This window comes from Penicillium roqueforti, assembly GCF_015533775.1.
Source record: "Penicillium roqueforti strain LCP96 04111 chromosome Unknown scaffold_26, whole genome shotgun sequence".
Taxonomy (NCBI): Eukaryota; Fungi; Ascomycota; class Eurotiomycetes; order Eurotiales; family Aspergillaceae; genus Penicillium; species Penicillium roqueforti.
The window spans coordinates 29,836-50,247 of NW_024067590.1; the positions used below are offsets into that span (position 1 = coordinate 29,836).

At 49.7% G+C, this 20,412-nt stretch overlaps 6 protein-coding genes across 6 annotated transcripts; 3 read left to right on the forward strand and 3 right to left on the reverse strand.

Annotated features, from left to right (window-relative positions):
* Positions 1-277: 277 nt before the first annotated feature.
* On the reverse strand, positions 278-5,169 carry bck1 (uncharacterized protein; the record flags this gene model as incomplete). The annotated part of the gene is made up of 2 exons (XM_039075835.1): positions 278-398; positions 458-5,169. The coding sequence occupies 2 exons, from the start codon at positions 5,167-5,169 to the stop codon at positions 278-280; spliced, it is 4,833 nt and encodes a 1,610-aa protein (XP_038926156.1).
* Positions 5,170-5,287: 118 nt separating this feature from the next.
* Positions 5,288-8,236, reverse strand: LCP9604111_7768 (uncharacterized protein; the record flags this gene model as incomplete). The annotated part of the gene is made up of 4 exons (XM_039075836.1): positions 5,288-5,474; positions 6,433-7,258; positions 7,312-7,925; positions 7,977-8,236. The coding sequence occupies 4 exons, from the start codon at positions 8,234-8,236 to the stop codon at positions 5,288-5,290; spliced, it is 1,887 nt and encodes a 628-aa protein (XP_038926157.1).
* A 2,181-nt stretch (positions 8,237-10,417) lies between these two features.
* Positions 10,418-12,294, reverse strand: LCP9604111_7769 (alpha-keto acid decarboxylase family protein; the record flags this gene model as incomplete). The annotated part of the gene is made up of 4 exons (XM_039075837.1): positions 10,418-10,501; positions 10,554-10,764; positions 10,818-12,045; positions 12,102-12,294. 4 exons carry the CDS (start codon positions 12,292-12,294, stop codon positions 10,418-10,420), a joined length of 1,716 nt encoding a protein of 571 aa, XP_038926158.1.
* A 437-nt stretch (positions 12,295-12,731) lies between these two features.
* LCP9604111_7770 (THUMP domain-containing protein) lies at positions 12,732-13,883 on the forward strand (the record flags this gene model as incomplete). The annotated part of the gene is made up of 6 exons (XM_039075839.1): positions 12,732-12,770; positions 12,819-12,947; positions 13,016-13,166; positions 13,249-13,463; positions 13,574-13,714; positions 13,767-13,883. 6 exons carry the CDS (start codon positions 12,732-12,734, stop codon positions 13,881-13,883), a joined length of 792 nt encoding a protein of 263 aa, XP_038926159.1.
* A 1,584-nt stretch (positions 13,884-15,467) lies between these two features.
* On the forward strand, positions 15,468-16,577 carry LCP9604111_7771 (phosphotransferase family protein; the record flags this gene model as incomplete). Its single annotated transcript, XM_039075840.1, has 2 exons — positions 15,468-16,384; positions 16,445-16,577. The coding sequence occupies 2 exons, from the start codon at positions 15,468-15,470 to the stop codon at positions 16,575-16,577; spliced, it is 1,050 nt and encodes a 349-aa protein (XP_038926160.1).
* Positions 16,578-16,987: 410 nt separating this feature from the next.
* On the forward strand, positions 16,988-20,340 carry LCP9604111_7772 (uncharacterized protein; the record flags this gene model as incomplete). The annotated part of the gene is made up of 7 exons (XM_039075841.1): positions 16,988-17,074; positions 17,132-17,471; positions 17,523-19,097; positions 19,152-19,707; positions 19,767-19,888; positions 19,941-20,219; positions 20,315-20,340. 7 exons carry the CDS (start codon positions 16,988-16,990, stop codon positions 20,338-20,340), a joined length of 2,985 nt encoding a protein of 994 aa, XP_038926161.1.
* Positions 20,341-20,412: the final 72 nt, after the last annotated feature.

Sequence of the window (20,412 nt, forward strand, 5' to 3'; positions counted from 1 at the left end):
ATTGTATAAATTCTTGTTGGTTGGTCATAGCAGCTTGATGATATTGTAGCGTATCACAATTGGACCGTAAAGAGGGAAATAATCTAGTTTCCCCGGTAAATGTTATTATCCACAAACGTGAAAAAAGTATGTACAGCTGATCAGAAAGCCGAAAGAATCCAGACGAAATTTGGCCTCAAGCATGTAAAAGAAAAGGGTATGTACGGTCGATAGGAGAAAGCGCAAAGTCGTTAAGTTACGCCGAACCCAGTCAAAGAAGAAATCAAACCAAGGGAACTCAAAGAACATCGCGAATCTTGGAATACAATTCCGTATCTAGGAAGTTGTAGTTCGGATCCGACTCGCAGAAGGGATGGCGGGTGAGCAGGGTTCCGGCAGTAGGACGTTCAGCCGAGTCACTGGAGGACGTTAGTAAATATAATCAGGCGATCCAAGAACAAATCAGACGAAGACATACATTGTGAAGCAATCATACATGAATGCAAGAGCCGCAGGACTAATGTTCATAGAAACATCATCCGGAATCGGTGGAGCCTGGCTCAGACTGCCGAGTTTGAAGATAGCGCCGATAGCCTCCTCCTTGCTCCACGGTCGACGGCCCGCGAACATCTCCAGCACCACACAGCCAAGGGACCAGATATCGACCTTGGCACTGTAGCCTTGACCCTGCGACTGGATGACCTCCGGGGCCATCCAAAAGACGGAGCCCTGCATGGAGTTGGACGAGTCATTGCCGTAGATGTCGTCCGTTTTCTTAGATATACCAAAGTCAGAGATCTTGCACGTGCCATCGAGATCCAGGAGGATGTTGTCTGCTTTCAGGTCGCGGTGGAGGATTCCCTTGTCGTGCAGGTATGCCAGTCCGTCCAGGGTCTGCCGCGTCAGTGATCTCACCACACTTTCTTCGAATTTGCCGTGCTTGCGCAGACAGCTTCCGACAGATCCACCGGAGATATACTCGAGGTAGATGGAGATGGAAAATTCGCCGCGCTCGCATCCAAGATACTGCACGATGTTAGGGTGTTCGAGGTGCTGCATCGTGTCGATCTCCTGGTCCAGGGCAGCGACCATCTCCTTGATGCGGTCTTTGTCTGCCCCTGCAATTCGCGGATTGATCTCAACCAGTTTGACTGCCAAAACTTCACCATTGTCGGCGTTCATGCCTAGGTATACGCGACCGTAAGTACCCTTGCCGATGAGCTGACCACGGATAATGCGGAAAGTGGGCTGTCGCTGAGGAACAGGCCCGGCATTGGACGCCAGTTGGGCGCTGTTTTGCGGAATCGGATCGAGTTGGCTAAGCCGGGTACCTGGCCTCGGCCTGATTTGCATAATTTTGGCGCCGAACATCTTGGTACTCTTTCGGCGTAGAAGATCACCCGACCTTTGCGGACCAGCATGAACGCTGTTCGTCCGGTTCGCTCCTTGGGCCACCTGTCGAATAGATTTCATGCGAGAGAGTCCGCCGCCACCGACACCACCACGAGCAAGTTTCTGTCGAGCAAAGTTGGCAGGTTCGGGCGGTCTCACTGGCGCTGTATCAGGCGCATGGGGTGCATTTGGCATGGGTGGCGGTACTTCCTTCTTGTCTTTGAGGTTCGCGTCATGTTCGTTGATAGTCTTGCTACTGGGTGATGAGGGCTCATCCAAGTATGGAGCGTCAAGATCAACATCAGGGAAGAAGTCATCGAGGTGGTCAATAACGCCTTCGACGGCAGGTCTGCTTGCCCAGATATCTCGAGCAAATGACTCTCGCTGTGGTCCAGGCCTCTCATCTTCAGGCGAGACTGGTCCCCAGGTACTGGAAACCGGTTCCTTCCCATCAGATGCCTCTCCGCCGGAACTAGGACCGGCAGTACTCGGAGATTTGAACCTGACAGATAACTTTGATCTTAATTGATCTTTCGTGTTCACGGTCAGCGATGGCCTCTCCGCCTTCTTTTCGGCCTCGGTTTGTGTTTGTTTCGGTTCTTCCTGAACCCTTGAAGGTCGGACTTGGAATAGGCCATCGTCCGAGTCATCATCAGAATCGTCATCTGAGTCTTGCTGCTGTTGGGGGGTTCGCTGGAAGGATACTTGATTCTCTTCAAAGTCGAACTCTGGACCGAACGACTTGCGAGTTTGCAAGCCAGGTCTCGGCGAGTCTTCACCAAAAGCCTTTTCGGGTGACTGATCGGCAAACGAGACTGGCGGTTTCTCGCGTTCTGTAGTCATCTTCGAAGTGGGTCTCGAAGAGTCTGGAAGGTAGTCAGAGGAAGGTCGATCAGACCGCGCTGTGTCGTGCATGTACTGACCCAGGGGTGTTCTGCTTGAAAAGGTTCCAGAATCAAATGCCCCTGGTCGATCAGACTCGGAGATTGCACTGTTTTGAGTGTTGGCTGAAGGCGTAGATGGAGCCGGTACCGAAGGCAATGGCGTGCCAACTGCACTTGTAATGCGGCCAACGCTAGCAATTGCAGCGCCCAGGGACGGCTGTATCCGAGCTTCACGAGGTTCACGAGTGGTGGGTCTCCTGCTGAGAGAATTGACCTTGGTAAGAGTGTTGGACTCGATTGGCGCTGTGGGAGGTTTACGAAGTGGTACAAGCGAATCTCCCTTCTTTTCGTCATAAGGCGATATACGAGGACTATCAAAGTCAATGACTTCGTTTCGCCTGTACCCGGTGTCACTGTAGGCGTTCTTGTTTTGCAGCGGCATTTTAGATTGTAAATATTGTTTTTGTTTACGTTCGACCTCACGGAGGTGTTCCTCATGGCGAGCGAGTAAATCGGATTTGTCAGACCCAAGAGCTTGGCTTGCGTCCTGTACGGTCTCCGCCGGGGATGGCTTCCCTGTAGAAGCCTTGAGAGTGCTTTGCCGAGAGCCCAACAATGGAGACTCTGGTCTGGTGCGGTGCGGTGATAACCTGTTAAGGGCATCTTCATCCAAGGGCTTCCGGTGGACCTGGTGGTGTGTTGCCGTCGGGGACATATTGGACTTTTCTATGAAAGAAACTCCCAAGCCATCAACTCGAGGAGTATGGGGTGGCATAGGAAGCATAGGAGTCCCTCGTACAAACAGCTTGAGAGAACCGTATGCATCTGACTTGTTTCGACGCGACTGTGCAAGGTATGCGTCACTCATAGGATCATCATGCTCGCTTTGCCCGGGCTGAGTAAGGTAAATCTGCGCATTGCTCGGGTCGATCGAGAGGCTTTCACAGATCCCGGTACGCAATGACTCGAAAGAGTCGAGATCGGTGATGTCAATCAGACGGTAGTTCAAGCCATCCGTGGTGGCAAATATCCATTTCTTTGTCCTTGTTATCGCCGTGGATGGACGCTCACCGACCGACATGTCGCTAGTGTTGTAAGAAGGCTTTATGTAAGGGAGATAGGCTTCATTCGGGCGAGTCTCCGGGCTTGTCGTAGGCGACGAGTCTTCATGCTGATGATCGGGGGACGGGTGGCTAGAAGCCGTAGTTCTTGTCTTCTTCTTCAGAATATTAGAGAAAAAGCCCTTGTGTTCTTTGGAGTACGAAGACGAGGTTTGGTCATTCCATTGTCGACTGGAGGCATCTTGAGGCGAGGGACGAGTACCCTCTTGGCCTAGCCTGCGAGATTCATGTTCATGGCCTTGTCTACGTGAATCGTAGTACCGGCCTGTAGCGCCCCGATTGATCGATTCGGTGCTATTGCCCCGAGAGTGATCATACGGTCTCAACGTCAGATCCCCAGTGGATGATGAAAATGCTCCTGCATAAGCGGGTGACACATTCTGCATGGCTGGGCTGCCACTAATTGGACTTTCTTCATGTGGCCGAAGAGATGCTCCCTGAAAATTGCCCGATTCGCTGCCAATGGACGAACTCTGGCGTCGATGGTCGCTGTTTATTCCGGATAGGGCATTGCGGGTATACTCTGACCGCGAATAGTCAGATCGCGCCCAGTTTTCTCGTGCCGGAGACTCATTTTTTCTAGGCGAATCGTGGCCAGCAGAGACCGGCATGGTAACCGAGCGTTGCCCAGGCTGCTTTTGGGCTTGATTGGAGGCGTGCAATGCACTCAGATGATCCTGACTCACATCATTGACACCAGGGATAGGGCCAGCCGAACGTGGCTCGGAAAATTTAGAAGAAAAGTAAGCCGCACTGTTCTCAGGGAACGCAGTCGCCGGCGGCTGCGTCTGATTCAGTGGGGTAGTGACGGTGTAGTCTTGCGAACCATCATGTATTTGACGGATGAGTTTGCGCATACGCTTCCCTTCATCTCGTTCCCGGCCAGGTTCCCATTTTTTGCCACTCCGGCCAACCTCCTTGGACAATTGAGGATAAACCACTTGATGCATTTTCCCGAGGTTTCCTCGTCCGCCGGATCCATGTCCAAGTTCGAGGAAGTCAGCCCCTTCAAGCTCCAAAGATTTGAATGTTTCCTGCCAGTCGTTGGAAAATCCATTTTTCGCAAGCCAGATGAGCACGCGATCCAATGGCCACTGGATCGCCGCTTCGCTGTGAGATAAACCGCCCAGCGAAGTACCGCTAGCATTGTAACGATGACTTGTCGTTTTAGTAAGCTCGGTAGTTGGAGCTGTCGCCTGTTGCTGCGGACTGTCGTTGGACGTTAATTCATGAATGTTGTTATGAAGAGCGTACGGCGAAGAAACGGTGCGGGCCCCGGGGCTCTGCGGAAGACTTGTATCTGGTTTATACGGGGTTGGAGTATTGATGTGATCTTGCATTTGGCTGAGACCCAACCGTTGTCTCTCGGCATTGGTGTGCGCGTACGGATGAGCTCTTCCATTGGGGTCGAACAACCCCGGAATGCCGACGCCAATAGTATCGTTCCCGGGTATATAAGTTGCGGATGTCAGAGGCTGATGGTCATGGCGCGGAGGAACGATCGACAAGTGCGCTGGTGGGCGACCGTATGTTAGATGCTGGTTTGGTGCGGGGGCAAGAGGGGGCGGCGGTGGGAAGCCTGGGTTCAGCGCCGGTCTGGCCCAGTTTTGCTGCCATCCTGTCGGAGTTCCATAGGTCGCTCCTGGAGGCGGGCCAGGGGGCGGGCCAGGAGGAGGTGGTGGCACCAGCGTTTGGGCTTGTGGATGTCGAGGTGGAGGGGGAGGCAGGTTCATATGTTGTTGTGTCTGAGAGGAAGGCGGGGGCCCCGGGACATACTGTTGACGTCCATCCATTGTGATGCCCGATGCACTGGATCTGGCTATTAATTGCAGTTATATCCCGCTGTCTCGACTGCGACGTCCAGGGGAGGTTCGGACGAAGGTGGTTTTCGGGGTTGTTCAGGTAGGATCATTAACGCATCATGCTAGACGTCCCAGCGCCAAACAAGCGGTCGGATTTGAGGGCCGGATACTCGATCTCGGTGGTCGCTTCGGACGGGCAGAAATGGAACGAATTTAGATCCTCAGTGCGTGAGTTGACATGGTTTGGTTCGGCGTCGTTGCCGATGTTATCGCAGCGCTTGGGATTGCAGAACAGACTGAAATCGCGCGACGGGCTGGTCCCAGGCCAAGACAATCTAAAGATGATTGACTGAAATAAAGAAAAGCTCTTGCGAACTCAGTACATGGTTAGCCACCTGCGGTTTTGTGATGGCGACGCGATTGGGTCGAAAGATTGGAAGATTGGAAGGTTAAAAGGCGAATGGAATTCAAGCAAGTGGAAGCGAGCACAGAACACCACAACTCCTTACTTCCGATCGTATTTCGGAAGCGAATGGAACTCACCAAGAATGCTTGAAGTGATAATATCAAATGGCCTTTGATTATATTGATTGTGATGTCTCGAGGGGGATCGTCACGTGGTCCTTGGATATGGTAAACTCCCTCTTCCTGTCCTTTTAGGGTTATAGTAGTAGCACATATGTACATAGGACACAGTACACGGTGAGAAAGAAGGAACAGTATAACTAGTATCGTACTTTTAGCACTTTCTTCATGGGATATCCCCCAGACCCCGTCTGGCCCTGCAATCTCCCAATCTCACCTTCGGTGGCCCGTGATCACCTGGTATCTGCTACGCGCCAATGACAGTGCTGTGGCGTCTGCATCTTCATTTTCGGTCTGCTCTAAAAGCATTGGGTGGAAATAAATCCAAAACTTAGCATATGCCTTAGCCACCATGGTCCGGAATACTGGCATGAAAGTAGTCGCCTTCGGAGGACTTCTACTAGAAGTATTAGCGAACTATCAGTGGAAAAACAGTCTAAACGAGGAAAATTAAATTGTATCTCGCTAGTAAGTTAACAGGATACATGTAAGAATTATTTTTGAAAAGTCATAAACATCCACCATTTGGACACATCATGTGTCCTCATTCATCTCCAGATCTAGAGAACAGTGCCCTTGTTCTGCTCCTTGTCCACCCTGTAATGTCTCCACATACCAATACAGGGGATAGCAAGCGCAAGAATCGCCGTCGCAGAAATGCAGCCATACTTCTGACTGTATCCGTAGGCGAAGTTGATCGCGTCACGCTCCGGAGTGCCGGGTAGATACTGCATTTGAGTAACATAGCCACCGGAATAGATGGTAGCCCACTGATCCTTGGCACTCTCAGGCAAGGCATCGCGCAGTCCCTGGGGGAAGGTATTGGCGTAGATGGCAGCGGAGACGGCATAGCCAATGGCACCGCCCAAGTTCGAGAACAAGGAAACCAGCGAGATCATCATGGGGATGCCCTCACGGTCAGACGCGCACATGACGGCCATCTGCTCGCCGATGACCAACATACCTCCAGAGAAGGCAATGAAGATCTGGCACATGATCACGTACCCAATATCGCCGTCCGAGCCGCGGAAGTGGATCATCAAGCCGGCGCCGAGGATCATCAATGGTAGAGCAAAGAAGAGGCAGCTGTACTTGAACTCCTTAACGTAGCGGATCCAGATGCCGAAGATCGGGGACCAGAAGCAGGATCCCACGGTGTAAATCGCTGTCATGTATCCGGTCATCGTGACATCGAGGTTGTATACGACCATCACAAAGTAGTAGTAGTATAGATCCCAGGAGTAGAAGCTGAAATAGAGGATAGCGGAGAGACAGCAGGCGCCGAGGACGGTGCGGTCTTTGAAGAGCTGGTAGGGGATGAAGTGGGTGCGGGCGATCCATTTTTCCCAGGCCGCAAAGACAAAGAAGAGGCAGAAGCCAATAACCAGGGGCGCGATAAAGCTGGCTTCGGCGTACTGGGCACGGCCATAGTTGGCCAAGCTGAAGGGAAGGAGGAACAAGATGAAAGCCGCCATTAGAAGGAAGGCACCGACAACTAAAAATTTGGTCAGTGATAGGTGGAGGACAGAAGGGAAGATATATACGCACTGTCGAACTCGTGCAAGTAGTGAATGATAGATTGCATAGTAGTCCTGCCGCTAACTGGGCGCTGCAAAACACCCATCTTCCGGGCCTTGATTTCATAATACTTGAAGACACCGGCCAGAGGCAGGAAGACAAAGGGCATGATAATAGCAAAGGCACCATAGGCCCATCGCCAGTTTGAAGTCTTCAGGAAATTCGCAGCAGCCAGTGGACCCGTGAATGAAGTGCAAATGAATGGTGTGGAGGCAAATGCAAAGGCGAAAGCACGGTTGCGCATGCCCGAAGTATCGGCAATAAAGATGTCCAGGATTATGTAGATCGCATCATATCCAACCCAGTACAGAACGTAACCGGCAGCGTAACTGTTGGCGTTGTTACAAGCAGCAAGGATGATAATGCCGAGAATATACACGGTTGTGAAGATGATGAGACCTTCTGCACGTCCCCATAGAGTCAAGATCTTTCCGATGGGAAGCTTGAGAACTCCACCGACGATACTTGCCAGAATGGTGGCCGTGCTGACCTGAGAAGCATCCTGGAAGTTGGAGTAGGCATAGTAGAGAACGTTGGAACCGATAGAGGAATGCAAAGCCAACATAAAGAAACAGATCCAGATCCTGTAGATGTGAGATTCTAGTTCATATGCCGTTCTCATCCATAGTACTTACCAGGCATATGTCGCGTAAACAGCCGGCTTGCTCCAGACCAAAGCAACAGCCTCAGCCTTGCGCACACCATCTGCAGTATTCGCGGTGACCTGGTCAGGATGTTCCTCGATCTCCTTCTCTGCACGGCCCAGGTTGTTCAGATGATCGTCCACCGTGTTTTGCTCCACATTGATATCGGGCTTCTCATTTCCTTGAGTTGGGCGCAGATCCTCGACGACCACCTGGTCCTTCCGACCACGAATCAGATCGAAGACACCCATGACTACAGTATAGGGAGCTCCGAAAAAAAGATTGAGAATATGAGAAAGAAAAGGAAAGAAGAGGTACACTCGGGGAGTCCAGCTATATATGGGGGATGGAGCATCTAAAGAGTTTTTTAGTGAGTTGAATCCTTTTGGAAGCTAACCATGAACCTTACAAGGTGCACGGAATAGCCAGGACCGGTTAGTCCACCAAAGTCCCGGAGATAAACGGATCAGATACCCCAAGCCATGGAATTAAGACTCTAACAACGGACCAGCCGACACGCCACTCAACCTGGAAGTGTGTGGGATTCACCAATGCTTCTCACGGCTGAATGATGCCGATAAAATACTGTGCAATGATTGGTTTACAGACTCATCGGCCAAATCCGAGTGTCTCCAGTTTCGGTTAGTTTGGCTAACTCTCTAGTTTGCCGGCAGTCGCGGCAGGCCGATTGTTTTTTTTTTCCCCTTCCTTTTTTTTGCATTCTATTATCGTCCCAGGCTTTTTGTCTTATGCATACCTAGCATATGTACTCAAATGTAAAATTCTATCTACAACATTAGAAGTAGAGTACATATAGATATGGCTTGGAATATCCAAGGGTATCAATAAGCATAGGGGAACCTGCCATATTCAAATAAAAGTCAGGTCCCCTCATAGACCCCGAAAGCATGATAGATTAATCCAGCCCGTCAGACTCCCAATTAGAATGCAAGCATTTTGGCCGCTAAGGGCTTATTTTGCGCCAAGTGGAGAGAGGCAGGTAATCAGATGCTTTCGGAGCTCCACCCGAGATCAGCAGGCTGTCATGGGACACAGAGATGACCTTTTCATGAAAAATTTGTAGACTTGCAGATCGAGTATATATCAACGAGGAGCGATGAACAGGAAGATCGTTCCTGGATATAAGGTTACCAGGCACACTTTCGCCTTCCATCTTATCAGATGAAGATTATCAGATCAATCCTAAAAATCAAATCCCGCGTGTTTGGACCGCTCTCGGGCCTTTCCAACTTTGGAAGGTTCCTAGGTTCGTTCCAAGGTTCCTTTGTTCCTTCCAAGTTTCTCGGCGACCATCGGGAATTTTGTTTATTTTCAGGTCTTGGAAGAGAAGAGATTTTTTTTTTCGTTTTTTGCTGTCAGTCTGGACTCGGCAAATTCGGATCTATACACAACATAGTCACACTGTAGCTTAGCTTTAGCAGTCGAGATGATTCACAGCTTTGCCTTAGCGTAAAAGTGTCCACCTGGGCACGGTCAGTGCTCATTCGACATGTCTCTTCTTCGCTACTCCGTACTTCGGACTCATATGGACTCATATGACTTATTGCTGTTTCCGGTAGTGGTTCGGACAGGAGTTTCCCTTCGGGCTTAGCCTATTTCCGCTTTTTATTGTTCCACGTGGATGGTGAACCTTACTTTAGTTAAATCAGATTGGTAGAGTTTCCTAGGGTGAGGCTCTTCTAGGAAATTGATATTGGGCAGTTCTTTTCCTTTCTCTCACCGGTATCCCAAATCCTAGCGGAGGCAAATATCATCGGAGCTCAACGAATGACAAAAGGACTCGCATCTGATATCGTAAATTTATCCCTGAGAACTTCCTAGACATCTCTCACCTAATCGAAGACAAGTGGTCCCACCGGGACATTCCACATTAAAAGAAAGATGCCACCTCCTACCTCCCATAAGCAGGAGTGTATGCAGCTTTAGAAATGAATTATAGGTTGACATTGGTTTAAATTGAGCAGAATCTGCCAGAGAAAACTTCAAAGCATTTGGCTTGGTAACTTTAACTTTGAACGCGAGATGCTTATTTTGACATTGTAGCGACGCTAGCCTCGTACTAGCCTCGTACTAGCCTCGGACGCTGGGTCGGCGTTGCTTGCATTTTCTCATCTACTTAGTATCATGTCTTGATATATCTACCCAGATTTTGATAATGGTAGACTTCTAACTTAAGATATGAAGATTTCATTGTATTTCATGAGTGAAGAGCGAAGATGTGCATGCTACATACTCAACGACCGTTATTAAATCCCGCCGCTATGCGGCCACCCCCTTTGAAAGCCGTGAGAATGGAAAGAAAGCACCGAGGCCTAAACAATTCAGAGTTCAGGTATTGCTATCATGTTGCTTTTCATATGCATCGTAACGTTACGACAAGAGTCATAATACTTTCTCGTGATTCGAACCGCTTATTTGTTGCGCTGCGCAGCAGCCTCGGCGGTCAATTTCAAGGCCGCAGGGGCATCATCACGAGGCATGTACAGCTCGACCAGCTATATACCGTGTTAGCAAACAGTTTGGGACTTCTTTGTATTGATAACTCACTCGAAGCTTGTCGGAAACGTTGAATTCCTCCTTGGTGAACAGCTCGTTGAGTTCGTCACGGGTCTTGATACGATAGCCTGCGTAGTTGTCCTTGTCTCCTCCGAAGACCTTGGGAATGTTGGCAAAGTCCCATGGCTGGATGTCGTTGTAACCTGCGTCCCATCCATGGATGTATCGCTCAATAGTGTAGCCGTCGTTGCAGATAACGAAACTGGAGATGGTTAGTATATGATATGGGCATTCCGGGCTGCTGGGAATGCTTACACAATAGGGTTCAACTTCTTCTTCAGGATGGTGCTTAGTTCCTGTACAGTCAGTTGGATACTTCCGTCGCCAATGAAGAGAATGGTTCGACGATCTCCCAACTCCTTAGCAGCGAGGGCAGCGCCTTGACAAGCTCCCATGGCATAGCCAATGCTGCCCCAGAGAACTTGGCTGATGGCAGTCACATTCGCGGGGAAGCGGGTGTCCCAAATACCGAAGTTGGCAGTGCCAGTCTCCGTAAGGATGATGTCATTTTCCCTGAGCCACTGTCCGACGATGGGCCAGAGCCACTTGTGGGTGATGGTTTGATCGGTAGAGTTTTTCTCGCTTTCGGGTAGTCGGTTCGAAGCCGGGGGAATAGGAGCATGGGTGAGAGTACTCATCCGCTCAACGACCTTCCTCAAGACACCTTTCATGTTGATATTAGGATACTCCGAGTACCGCACTCTCACAAAGGTACTATGGAAGTCAATGCTGTTTAGCTGTCCAACACGGTAAGTGAAACCGGTGGTGTTGAAATCGGACTTGATTCCTCCAATGCTCAGAATGAGATCGGAGGATTCAACGGCCTCGCTGACTCCAGCGTTAGACCCATTGCCAGCATAAACACCACCGAAGTTCTTGTGGGTCTCGTTCACAGCTCCCTTGCCCATCGGAGTCACAAAGGTTGGCAATCCAGACTTCTCCACCAAATCGTGCACTTCATCTAGTGCGCGGTGACGAATGGCACAGGCGTCAACCAAAATGACAGGGTTCTTTGCGGCCTCGAGATACTTCAGGACAACATCGACCACGTAATCCTCCTTCTCCGGGTCATTCGTGGGCAATGAAAGATCAATCGGCGTCTTGAGGCGGTCGCCATCGACCTTAGCAGCAACCATATCAGTTGGCAGAGTGATGTACACGGGACGGCTGCGGATCCAGCATTCACGAATAGCACTGTCGATCAGAGTGGCTGCGTCCTTGGGTTCATTCAGGCGTGCGACGTAGCACGAGATTCCCTCGCTCATCTTGGTAAATACATTGAAGTCACCGTTTCCAAGAGTGTGGTGCAACAACATTCCGTCCCTTTGAGACTGAGTGGTGGGCTGACCAACGATATGGATGACTGGGACGAATTCGGAGTAGGCTCCTGCGATGGCATTGAGGGCGGACAGCTCTCCAACACCGAATGTGGTGACAATAGCACTGATGCCATTAACACGAGCATAACCATCGGCGGCATAACCTAAGAGGAGGTGATGTTAGATGGGGATTGTTCATTCGTCGTCAAGTCTGTCTTACCGGCATTAAGCTCGTTACAGTTTCCAACCCAATTGAGACCACACTTAGGCAGGTAATCCAATGCTACAAGATTGTAATCACCGGGTAGACCATGCAATGAGCGGATTCCGACCTCGTGAAGACGTCGGAATAAGTATTCGGCAACATCCACGGGATTATTTAGTTCCCTGGTAGCAATATCGGTAGACACCATGATGATTGATATGATTGGAGGGATATGGTAGAATGGAAAGAGAAGTAGGAACAGGTGAGGTGGGATAGAGGGGGAGGGGAACTTTTGTGAGAAAGGTGAGACCACATGTGGACTACGTCATGGTCTTGATGTCATGCCATCATTTCGTACTTTGATAGACATTGTGTTATTTTTAGAGTCAATTTGTAGGCTAGGCCACGTAGCAGAACAAATAAGCCTTTATTATGTATCTAGACCTACATAATCATGCCATAGAATAGTGTACACAGGTCGCAAATCCGATGTACGGAGGAATAAGCATATCATGAAAAAGGTCGATCTCGGGGCTAAACCGAACGCAGCTCTCGGCCGATCACACAAACTCCGACCCCCCACCTGGGCCACATTCCAACATCCTGGCATATCAAAGCTTAGATTGCTAAATGGGGAAAAGAGCTATGCCTGATAGATCAAGTCACTCTTCAAAGAAGAGAAAGGTTGGTTTCGAACAAATCTTGTGATGGAGCACTGACTAATGGGATTAGGGTGGTGGAAAATATGGGAAACAGGCCAGTCGCGTCGCGATTGAATCTGGCGATGTAGGTGTCTTTGTGACATGCGATATGGGCAGAGAGGGAAAATGCCTGTCTGAGGCAGTAGATATTTTTACTCAGGTGAGATCTTTTTTTTTTTTTTTTCCGCTTGGGATCATTCTTCTATTTTTCGCTAACTCTTCGCCTAGGCCATCGAGGGCACTGAAAATCAAAAGGAAGAGGATCACGATACGGATGATGAAGATATCGAGGCCCAGATCCGAAGGGAACTGGAGGGCCTACAGCCCAGCAAAAACAATACTCGTCAATTCCAGCCCGTGCAGATGGACATGCCGTGTGGTAAGTCTGCGATCGTCCGAGAAACGCCATTTCGTTTATGCGCTCGGCCCTCGGAACGTTCATAGGTGCTAATCCCTGTCAGTTACATTCATGCGTCTGGATCCCTCAATAGACCCGGTACAGCTTGTGCACCGTCTGTGTAGCGAAGCACATGCCCATCCGGAGACTAAGAAAAGCCGATGGATCAAGCGCATGCATCCAGTCACATCAATCCGGAAGACCCTGAGTGTGGACTTGGCGGCTTTTTCGAAAGAGATTCTCAAGCCTCATTTCCATTCGGGTGGGCCACCAAAGACGGTGAGTTGAAGGCATCCCTACCTCGCAGTCGGAGATTCTACTAATCTAGGAAATGATCTTGCTGTGAGGGGAAATGTACTTTGAGCATTGCTGATCTGTCACCTATTTAGTATGCCATTCGGCCTACTGTGCGGGGCAACTCGAAGCTCAATCGAGACGTTATTATCAAGACTGTTGCCGATGCTGTCGGGCCTGAGCATCCGGTGAATCTGAAGAATTATGATCTAATGATCCTCGTTGATGTTGCCCAAGTGAGTGCTACAAAACGAACCCTCTACTAAATCTTCAACTGACTTGTCGCAGAATGTGATTGGAATGAGTGTAGTGCCAGGTGATTATGATAAGCTAAAGCGGTTCAACTTGGCCGAAATCTACGATCCTTCACCAAAAGCAGAGCCGGCCACTGAGTCTAAGGCTTAGCATCAATGACACATTACTTACCGCGGTAGGTAGTTCAATAATAACTACTACCACCGATGCTACACTTATATCATCTCCACCGCTGTTCTCATACATTCATAACTAGTCCTTTGAAGTAAACCGACTCATCTATATACCTTCATAGGCAGGTGACGTCGAACAGTAACTCGGAATCTTTTCGGGCGACTTCGTGTGTAGCAAGACGAGTGAATTTGAAACAGAAACCATAGACACCTTCCATATTGGGGTTTGTTTCCGGTGCATGATTTATGCAAATCTCCGCATAAATAATATACACTATTGACGAGGTTTGCATGCGTCCAGTATCGAGTAGTCGACGTTGGAGGAATTGAGTACCATGATAGAGGCTCTTGAATTATAGCTGACAGATGAAACAGCCAAGAAAGCTAGAGAAAACCCTTCTGTTATATTTTTAGCCTCGTTAGAATGATATATTTAGCCTCGGCCAAACAAGAGGCGGATATGTATTTGACCATCGACACTAAAAGTACACTAAACATACTTGACGTTGAACCCCGATCTTTGCAACTAGTAGTATCACACTTCCTGTAGCTAAGATACTATACCAGAGGGCTCAACACTAGCGACTGAATTCATACGGTGATAAGTCGTGACGGGTACCGACAAGCCCCATAGTCCAAAAAAGGGTCGAAAAGAATGAAACAGAAGACAGAAGCTATATGTATGCGGATCCAAGTGTCCATCATGACTCCAAAAACTGTTTGAGATGCAAGTCATTTCATTTTAGAGTAAAACCTCCGGTGGCTTGCATCGAGTGTTTCAGACGGTTCCAGCCATTAGAAGCGATGGCTAAAACGGAAATAGACTAGTTTCGAATAGTAAGCGAAATCAGTTCGGAAAGTAACCGAGAAGAACAACTAGAACAATTAGAACCCTTGAAAAGTTCTATAATTTCTGAACTCCACTGGAAGATTTCGGCAAGGAACCGTTGTGATTGGTCAAGGGGTAAAGTGCTCGGATGATCACCTTTCTTAGAGCGGGATCGTTAGGCGAGACGGCTTCACTTAATTTACTTGTCCCATATTTCCTATTAATTATGAACCAATGTGACAACAGGTCTTTGGACTCTCGCTTGTGAATGCTTTCTCAGCGAAACAGATTCTTCGAATTCGACTCCGCAATCTATGTCCAACCTCGGATAGCGATGTCTTCTCTTTCGTATCTCGCGTGGATGAACCTAGAAGAGGCACGTCGCCGAAAATAAGCTGTCACTGTTCCTATTGCGGGTCACGTATGAAGTAGACAATCATGGCGGTCTGCTGTGCTCCATTGATATTCGAAGGATCACTATAGAGTACTCCGTACTATGGGTTCCTTCGCGAATTCTCTATCCCAGAAGCGAATTTGCGCCACATCTGCTGGGAAGATGCTTTTCAGTTCAAACTATCCCCTCGGCATATATCTGACCTCTTGGCTCTCAAGGTCTATGAGTAGCCCTTTCGTACATCATCCCCCGAATATCTTTTCCAAGATTCATGGGTCGGCATAGCCTGGCTTATATAGCATCCTCTCTATTCGCCAACATCCCCCACCAAACAGGTTATGATGCAACTTGACTTGAAGACATGTTCTGCGATGCCATCATTCAAGGGAACACACGGCCATAGCGATTCCTTTCGTTGGCAGTCTCATGCCGCCGAGGTAGACGAACACAATAGACTAGAAGATGTCCTCTCGCTGCTGTTTCCTTCTACAGTCCGTGTGCAGCACTCACATCCAATTTTCGGTCACATGCACCCATTGCGGCTTCTGATGCTGTCAAATGGGGCTCATTTGTTGCTAAAGGGATCCCCATCATCACGGACCGCTCTGCTTCGGCGTGAGCGATCGTTCCTCGAGACCGAAGCCCAGTTCCTTTCTCTTCTAGGGCAGTCTGCAAACCCTTGTATACCGCAGCTCTATCATTATGATCCCCACAGAAGAGTCTGGGGGTCTGCCTACTTGGTCCGGCAATATATGAAAGGGAAGAGTCTATCAGAGATGGAAGGCGAGCTCACCTCCCAGCAACTGGATGATATCGACCGGCACTTGGGATTCTTGGTGAGTACCATCGGTCAACACGCAGCCCCTGGGTTTGGGTCTTTGCAGCAAGTGGCATTTGGCGCTGGAAGACCCTCCTGGCGAGAGGCCTTCTGTTCCCTGGTTGAAGGTGTTCTCCGTGACGCCGAGGACATGTTCATCCACCTTCCTTACTCGGAGATCCGGCAGGAGCTGAGTCGTTTAGCGCCTGCTCTTGAAGATGTATCGCTGCCACGTCTTGTGGTCGTGGACTTTGGTCGACCCTCCCACGTTTTGGTAGACGAAGAGTCCGGACAGCTGTCTGGTATCGTGGACTTCAGCAGTGCCATGTGGGGTGATGTTTTGATGGCAGAGATATTCGCGGATGCATCCCCGGCGGTCTTTGAGGGAGCAGGGATGGCGGCGTCCAGGACAATGGAGGAAAACATCCGGCTGGCTTTGTATGTGTTTGGAATACCATTACAATTTAGTGTAATTCTGCTAACTCTTTCTTTTCCTAGATATGCGTGCTACCGGCTGGTGTCCCAAATCACTGTGCAATACTATCGAACCCGAGATGAGACGAGCGAATTTGATGCGCGGAGACGATTGACAACCACGATTGCGGAAATGACGAGACTTGAACTGGCATAACGGGGCAAACTGATTTGTCTGGCGCTTTATATGTCCAGGGTGATACCTAAAACGATCTCGATTATACTGGTTCTGTTGCATAGCGAGGTTCCTTCCAGCGACGGGGCTGGCCCTATACATGCATGTGATTTGGAGTTTTGTTCTTTTTGCATTGTTATATAGCGTTTTTATCCACGAATTTCCAGGGGTTCCAATTGAAATAAAATACATACGACCTTCATCCCAACCTATATATAGAACAAGAAGACCAAGAAAAGAATCACGTTGCCTTGAATGCCAAGTCGGAATTGATAGGGCGATAGGGCGGAGCGGGGCAGATCCGTTGTTTAGCTTTTGCATGGCGTCAATGGTGTTCTTCTCCGCACTTGACCTCTTCTACTCCTCCATAACTTGCTATACCCCTATCGCAGATGGCTCAGTTCCTGCGAGGAAAGCAAGCTGGTATACAGAAGGACCTGTCCGAGGGCTTGTCCCCGGACTTGTTCCTCCTGGACGATGTAAGTTCTTGGCATCCCTAGCATTCTCTTTTCCCCAACTGACACCGCTGTTCTCAGTTCGCACGATGCGGTGTGAATTCGCAGATTAGTACTATCGCATACGATCCCATACAATCCCTCATCGCGGTCGGTACCGGTGATACCCAGTTCGGTAGCGGGCAGATCTATGTCTTTGGGCAACGCCGGGTTTCGGTGGTCTTTGAGTTCCCGCGAAAAGCGTCCGCGCGGTTCCTTCAGTTTTGCGGCGACAAACTGGTCAGCATCGACTCCAAGAACGAAATCTGCATATTCTCCTTGGTGACTGGACGCATGGTGGTTTCCTATACGCCACCGGGCCAGGTAACTGCCTTGCTAACGGACCCGTGCTTGGATTATGCCTTTATCGGCATGCAGAATGGTATGTAAATTCCTAGGGGAAGAAAAGGACTGGAGATTGACTTGTGGATAGGTGAGATTATTGCGTACGATCTCGATCGGGAGTCCTTGACGCCGTTCAAAGTTCCGAACTTGTGGTTGGAAAGAAACCCTCGCGCGCGGTTCTTTCCCGTCGTATCTCTGGAGTTCTCCCCGCGAGACATTGGCAAGATCCTAGTGGGATATCCAGAGGGAGCAGTGACATTTTCGTTCAAGCAAAATATTGCTCAAAAGTACTTTGTCTACGAAATCCCTCCTGGGGCACCAGGTGGAGACTCCCTACCGGCCCACGACGTGCGCAGACCTAAATTGACAAAAGCGATCTGGCATCCCAACGGGATCTTCATTTTGACCGTTCATGATGATTCAAGTCTAGTGCTATGGGATACAAAGGATGGCCGTAGGCTTCATGCCCGGACTGTCCAGGTACCCAATGTCGACCACCCCGGTGCTGCTGGCAGACCGGGCTCACCTGGAGAGGGTGCTGGACCCAAGGAGCCGATCACAAAGGCTATTTGGTGCACCAAAGATAACCCGGAAGACACTGGTCTTTTGGTGGCTGGTGGTCGACCAGTAGGTGATCAGAGCAAGGGACTCGTTTTCCTGGACATGGGGACAACCCCCAACTATCAGACGTCCTCCTGGCAGATACTGTCTACTTACCTCGAGCGGCCACGGCGACAAATAAATCTATCAATCCCACCGGGAGCTAAGGTTGTTGACTTTTGCCTCATCCCCCGATCCTCGCCCTATTTCAATGGCGCCCATGATCCAATCGCACTTATCGCTATGCTATCCTCGGGTGAAATTATTTCCTTGAGTTTCCCCAGCGGACACGCAATTACTCCCACTAACATGCTTCATCCGTTCCTCACCTTCGTCCATCCCTTTGTAAACAAAGCTGTGCTTACTCCAGTTGATCGGTCGGTGTGGCTTGGTCTGAGAGAGCGCCGGATGCAGGGACCCAGATTTGTGATGGGCGGCGTAGAAGCAAAGAACACTTTCAAGCGATTTGAGAGCCGGAATATCATTTCGACCGCACACGCAGATGGAACCGTCCGTGTCTGGGACTGTGGGCACGGTGATGAAATTGAGAACAGCGACGTCGTTCAAATTGATCTTGCCCGTGCCATAGGCCGAGTCAACAATATCGAAGTGATTGAAATGTCTCTCGCCAGCGGCTCAGGCGAGATGTCTATTGGACTCAAGACCGGAGAGCTTGCCGTCTTCCGATGGGGCAATAACCCCTCATACGGGACTGAGGAGTCCCCCGGTGTCAATCAACCGCCAGGGCAGTTGACCTCGATAACTAAGCGAACAGATCCTGGGCTCAAGACGGGAATGATACCTCTGACTCTTTTGGATATGCAACAAGGTCCAGTGACGGCGTTGAAGCATGGGCAGGTGGGATTTGTAGCGGTCGGTTACAAAAGCGGTACTTTGGTGATTATTGACCTACGCGGGCCCGCCATTATACACACTGCACATATGTCAGACCTCCTCAAGGGACAGAAGCGGAGCGGGTTCCTCAAGAACCGTGCCTCGGACGAAGTCCAACCTGAATGGCCCACTAAGATTGAATTTGGTGTGATGACTTTGGACGGCGAAGGTAGTTATGCATGATTCGGGCTCGAATCAGATCAATGTACTAACTATGCGCTAGACTACTCAAGCATATGCTGCTTTGTCGGCACGAACAAGGGCAAAGTCGCAACATTCAAGATCCTCCCTGGGTCCAATGGCACCTACGAAGCTGCTTTTGCTGGATCATCGGCCGTTGAAGACAGGGTAATCAGTGTCATCCCCATCGATGCTGATTCTGGTGGCTCTGCTTTGGCCACACCAAGTGCAGTTGGAGGCTTGAGAACTGGCGCGAAAATTAATGGTGTTGTCATTGCGGTGACTGCCTCTGGCTGTCGAATCTTCAAGCCCCCAACATCAAAGGGTGCTCACAAGGCATGGGATGACTGTCTTTGCGATTCAGCAGCTGTTGTCAAGACTGAAGGACGGGGCTACAGCTTGGTTGGTCTCTTTGGTGACGGCAACGCGCGAGCATTCTCGATCCCCGCTCTTCGAGATATTGGTTGCACCAAGATTGGCCATATTGCGGACATCCGACGTCTCTCAGAAGCTTGCATCACCCCTACTGGAAACGTCATGACATGGGTCGGCCCATCAGAAGTTGGACTGTTCAATGTCTGGGGAGGCGGAAACGTACTGTATGTGTCCCTCATTAATCTGCCGAGACATAGTGCTAATGCTAACCCTACTCATACAGACATCCTTCAAACGACAAGCTTTACAACCCAGCAGCTGTGGTTCCCCCGCGTCCTACCATCACGAACGTGCAATGGATCTCCGGTACACAATATATCTCGCCGGCTGATATGGACATTTTAAGTACGTCACTCCCGCACATGCCGCTCTAAATAGAATCTAATATGAAATTTAGTTGGCGGCCCAGACCGGCCACCATCAAAGGAGATGGTCGAACAAATGAAATTCGAAGAACAAGAACGTCGGAGAGCTCTAAAAGAAGGACGGATTCCAACGGCACCTGTACAGGGACAGGAAGGCTACTGGTCTTACATGTCACGTCAAGTCCAAGAACGCACAGAGCGTCTCGGGATTGTCGGAGATAGCATGGACAGGCTAGAGGAAAACAGCAGCGGCTTTGTTAACGATGTTGGCAAATACGTACAGTCACAAAAGAAGAAGGCTATATTGGGCGGTAAGTCAATCTTCCTTCAAAGTCCACAGACCCATGTATAGGGTTTGACGCTTAACCCCCTTGCATAACTGTCGCTGACCGTTCTTTGACAACAGCAATTGGTTCCAAGTTCGGCTTTTAGGCGAGATCTCTTACTAAATAGTACCGGGTTTTTGAAATGGCTTAACTGTCCATTGTCGGCGTCTTTGGCTTT